At 40.4% G+C, this 5438-nt stretch overlaps 1 protein-coding gene across 1 annotated transcript; it reads left to right on the top strand.

Annotated features, from left to right (window-relative positions):
- The first annotated feature begins 415 nt into the window (after positions 1 to 415).
- Positions 416 to 2692, top strand: LOC123896113. Its single transcript, XM_045946548.1, has one exon. It carries the CDS (start codon positions 416 to 418, stop codon positions 2690 to 2692), a length of 2277 nt encoding a protein of 758 aa, XP_045802504.1.
- Positions 2693 to 5438: the final 2746 nt, after the last annotated feature.

Here is a 5438-nt window from a genome sequence, read left to right as displayed (position 1 = left end):
TATCATATAGATTATCCATATAATTTTTTAAAAAATAAATTGAAAACATTTGATATGTTATTGAGACTCATCAAGATTAACGGTTTATGAATTTTTATTGAATACCGTTAATTTTGGTGTGTCTCAATATCGCATTAAAAGATTTTCAAATTTTTTTAAAACGATTTGTATAGATGATCTATATGATATAAACTTTCAATTCAACGGTGGATTTTGTAAAATTCGTATTCGTTACACAGTTAATGATAAGTGGTGCACCGTGCACCACTTGATCAACTGTTTCATCTTAGCCTTCAATATATATATATATATATGGGGGACTGAACATAACCATCAAGGAACAAAATAAATAACAAAAAAGAAAGAAAGAATAAACAGAAAAGCTAATGCTGTTGTATATTCTAGCTAGAGAGAGATGAGAGAGAGAGAGAGTGAGAGAGGGCGATCCAGAGAGAGAGGAGGGAGGAGGGAGGAGGATCAAGGGTGGCAGGAGGTGAGGGGGAGAAGGAAGGGAAGAAGAAGATCTCTAAACTCACGTCCAGATATTGCAACAGTATCAAGAAGGGATCGTGGTGATATTGATCAATACACAACGTATTTTTTTTCAGAGTTCCCTGATAGCTTCGACGCAAAGGCAATGTTGAACATATTCCAATTCTATGGGAATATTTTCGAAGTGGTGATTCCAGCGAAACGAGATAAAGGAGGGAGAAGATTCGGATTTGCACGCTTCGATCAAGTCAAGGATGTTAGGAGGTTTGGTATTGAACTTGACAATATCATCATTGGGAGAGACAAGATCTATGTGAATCCTCCAAGGTTCCAAAGAGATACAAGGACTAGGAGACCTCACAAGCAAGAAGAAGATGGCTCAAAGATGGAAAATCAGCATCGATCCAATGATGAAGGCTCACATCAGAAAAACTGTGCTGGACCTTCCTTTGCTCAAGTGGCGCAGTCCAACGGTGAACAAAAACAAAAAATAATTATTTCTTTCGAGCCAGAGAGGGAGGTTATTCGTATGTTGAGTAGCGCTTTTGTTGGAGTCGTACCACATCCTGGCTTGTCTTACAACATTCAAGAGGAATTTCATCGGCAAGGCTACTTTGGGGTGAAAATTACTCCTTTAGGGGCTAATTTAGTTTTGCTAGAAGATCAGGAGGAAGGAGAGGTTAAAGCCTTAATGGAAGATGCTAGGGGGTGGTTAGAACAGTGGTTTAAGGAGATTCGTCCATGGAGTCCGAGAGAGGTTGACAATGAGAGACTGGTGTGGCTGAGAGTGTATGGAGTCCCTATTCATGCATGGAACGATAAATTCTTTTCTCTGATAGCCAAACAGTATGGGATTTTTCTTAATGCCGATGATACAACATCGAAGAAGTTATCTATGGATGTGGCAAGAATTTTGATTCGAACTCCGGGACTAAAGGCAATCGATGATTTTATTTCCGTTAAAGTTGATGATGAACTTTTTCAAATTAGATTAATCGAAGATTCTCATGGTCCAATGCGAATTGCAGTACCTTTGAAAGGTTCGAAGGAAGGACGGGATGATGATAGTAGCAGCTCAGAGGACGAAGAAGGAGATTTTCCGGTGATGGAGGTGGAGGAGGAGGTGGTGGAGAGAGAAGGAGACGTTGAGGGTCAACAATTATTAGCATTAACTAATTTTATTAATGATAATAATTCTCTCCCTAACGGTTTTGGAATTGTTTCACCAGGGAGTAATGGGAGGGAGGGTATTAAGGAACAATCAAACAACTTTATTGAGGAAGAGAATTTGAATAATTCAAATTCAAAGGTGGGGGAGAGTTTGGGGGAGGATGTAAATGCCTTAGGTGTCGTTGATTGTAATGTTATTAGTGAATTGGGTCACTCCAAAAGCCCAAATCACTCAATTTGTTATTGCAATCTTATTAATATGAATGCAGGGGGTGGGAATAGCAGGAGTGTAGAAAAGGCTGAGTTGGGCCAGAAGCCCAATGCAATTTCTTCTAAAAGGGACAATAAAGGAGGGTCAAAGGTCTGTGAGGTCAATTTGTGTAGCAAGCCCAAATCTCTTATTACTTCAAAGAGCATCAAGGGAGGAAAAGAGCATCATGCAGGAGGTGGAATTAGAAGTGGTAATCAGAAAGCTGTAGCAGGTTCTATAGCTGGGTCCATTCCTATCTCAATTAAAAACAACACTGCTTCAACTATTGTTCTAACAGATAGCCGCCGCAGCAATTGTGATCATATTATCCCAATCAAGCACAATCAAAAAGCTTGCGGGCCAGCAATTCTTCCACCTCGCGTGACCGGCGGTCCTTCGACCATTACCAAGCGGCGTTCATCAACACCGTCGCAATCCATCTCTGAATCTTCATCGAACTCTTCTATGGTGAGGGAGGGTGTTTCGAGAAATCCTGTAGGCAAGTATAAGGTGAGGAAGGCAACGGAAAATTCTGTGTCTTCGGCAGGTTCCATTCTGTGTTGTAGTTCTTTGAATTCGTCTGATATAAGGAATTGTAACAAGAATTTTTGGAATAAACATGATATTGAAGTGAATGGTAAATTATGGGAGGATGTTCAGGAGCTGGGTATTCAAGGTGAAGAAGAAGATGCAGTTTATGTGGAACGGCTGAGGATTAATGAACTTAAAGATAAGGAAGCCAGTAGGTTGAGGGAGCAAATCAATCAAGCTCAGTCATGAAGATTATTTCTTTAAATTTAAGAGGGTGGGGAAGTAGTGCCAAACGCCGTCGTTTAAGCAAGCTTCTCACTACAGGTACGTTTGATTTATGCTTGTTACAAGAGACCAAACGGGCAAATTTCGATGATTTTATGATTCAAAACCTATGGGGTCATAAGGATGTAGAATGGGTGGCGAAAGAGTCTGATGGTATTTCGGGGGGTTTGTTGATTATATGGAATGCAGGATTGTTTAAAGTTAATTATTGCTTTACTGGTGATAGTTTTCTTGGCTTGTGTGTGGAATGGAAGGAGGGTAATCTGTACATTATTAATGTTTATTCCCCTTGTAGTTTTTCTGGCAAACGAAAACTGTGGAGTGACTTGGTGGAGTTTAAAATGAATAATGTTCAAGGTGATTGGTGTTTAGGAGGTGATTTTAACGCAGTAATGAAGGTGGGGGAAAGGAAGGGCAATAGCTCGCTATCTAGACAAACTGAGAGGCTCGAATTTTGTCAGTTTGTCGAAGCTATGGATTTGATAGATGTACCAGTCGCTGGTAAGAAGTTCAGTTGGTTTAGTGCAGACGGTAAGGCCATGAGTAGATTGGATCGGTTCTTGCTTTCAGACAAATTCATTGAAAAGGGAGAAGTATCAGGACAATGGATTGGTAACCGTGATATATCAGACCATTGTCCGATATGGTTGTTGTGCTCTAATCTTAACTGGGGTCCGAAACCGTTTAAGCTGAATAATTGTTGGCTGGAACATGCTGAGTTCAAACCTTTTGTTGCGAAAATTTGGGAGAAACTGAATATCAAAGGAAAGAAAGCGTTTGTTATTAAGGAAAAATTGAAGCGGTTAAAGGAGGAGTTGAGAGGATGGAATAAGGAGGTGTTTGGCATGCTGGATTTGGATATTGAGAATACTGTGAAGGATTTGAATGAGGCTGAGGGGATCATTGACAGCAATGGGGTAAATTCGGTAACAAGTAACAAGGCAGCCATCAACAAAAAATTTTGGGATCAACTTTATTTTAAGGAAAGCTTGTTAAAACAGAAATCTAGATTGAAATGGGTCAGAGAAGGCGACTCCAATTCTCGCTTTTTTCACGCAAGCATTAAGAGCAGAAGAAGAAAAAATCAGTTGTCTTTTCTCAGAAGAGGCAATGAGTGGATTCAAGGGGTCGAAAATATCAAGATGGAAGTAAAGAATTACTTTGTCCAGAACTTTACGGAAGATTGGCATCATAGACCGTTTGTTCACGGTATTGATTTTAATGTGCTATCGGCGGATGATAATGTTTTATTGTTACAGCCCTTCTCGGAAGAAGATGTTAGAGAGGTGATATGGAGTTGTGACGGCAACAAGAGTCCCGGACCGGACGGGTTCAACTTTAATTTTTTAAAGGAGTGTTGGGCTACGGTGAAAGTTGATGTAATGGAATTTTTGAACGAATTTTATCATAATGCAGTTTTGCCAAAAGCTATCACTGCGTCATTTTTAGCTCTCATTCCGAAGAAGGATCACCCTCAACAACTTTCTGATTATCGACCCATATGCTTGATTGGTATTTTGTACAAAATCTTGTCTAAATTGCTGGCTGCCAGATTGAAGAATATCATGGGGAAACTAATATCACCATGTCAGTCGGCTTTCCTTCCGGGGAGGCAGATTTTGGATGGTGTGGTGGTTCTCAATGAGATTATTGATTTATCCAAGAGAAGAAAAGATCGTTGTTTATTCTTTAAAGTGGATTTTGAGCGTGCCTATGACACCATCAATTGGAGTTATTTGGAAAGAATGATGCTGAAGATGGGTTTTGCGCAGAAGTGGATGAGTTGGATGCGGGCTTGTGTTTTTCATAGTTCGATGTCAGTTTTAATTAACGGCAGCCCAACAGAGGATTTTACGGTTGGTAAAGGTTTGCGACAAGGTGATCCGTTGTCTCCTTTTTTATTTTTGATTGCAGCCGAAGGCTTAACCGGAATGGTTAACAAGGCGGTAAACATTGGAAAGTTTGTTGGCTATAGAGTAAATGATTCACTCCGGTACCAAATTTTACAGTTTGCAGATGACACAATCTTGATGGGTGATTGTTCTTGGGATAATGTTCGGACGATGAAGTCTATTTTAAGAGGCTTTGAGTTAGTTTCGGGTTTGAAGATAAACTTTCTTAAAAGCAAGCTTTACGGTATCAATGTGGCAGACAATTTTCTTGTTGCAGCTTCATCTTATTTAGGCTGTAACGTTGAATCCATTCCTTTTAAATTTTTGGGTTTACCGGTGGGAGCAAATCCGAGGAGGCAAGCGACCTGGAAACCGATTGTTGAGTCAACGGCGAAGAAGCTTTCTTGTTGGAATAGCCGTAATCTCTCGATTGGGGGTAGAGTGACATTGATTAATTCAGTTTTGTCGAGCCTGCCTTTATATTTCTTCTCTTTTTACAAGGCACCTCGATGCGTTATTAATCAGTTGGTGCGGATTCAAAGGAACTTTCTTTGGGGGGGTGGAGTTGAGGATAAAAAGCTTTGTTGGGTTAAATGGTCTCAGGTGTGCTTACCCAAAGATAAGGGCGGCCTGGGGGTTAGAGATTTAGAATTGTCCAATTTGGCTCTGCTGTGTAAGTGGAAGTGGCGGTGCATTACGGAGACGGAGGCACTATGGTGTGATCTTTTGCAGTTCAGGTACGGCCATATGCTTTCTAAATTTCTAAGTTGGGATACTGTTGTTACGGGTCCTAAGGATTCTCTTTGGTGGAGAGATGT

This window comes from Trifolium pratense, linkage group LG1, assembly GCF_020283565.1.
Source record: "Trifolium pratense cultivar HEN17-A07 linkage group LG1, ARS_RC_1.1, whole genome shotgun sequence".
In the NCBI taxonomy this organism is placed as follows: domain Eukaryota; kingdom Viridiplantae; phylum Streptophyta; class Magnoliopsida; order Fabales; family Fabaceae; genus Trifolium; species Trifolium pratense.
Note: the sequence above shows the minus strand (reverse complement) of the source record. Positions and strands in the feature narration are given on the sequence as shown.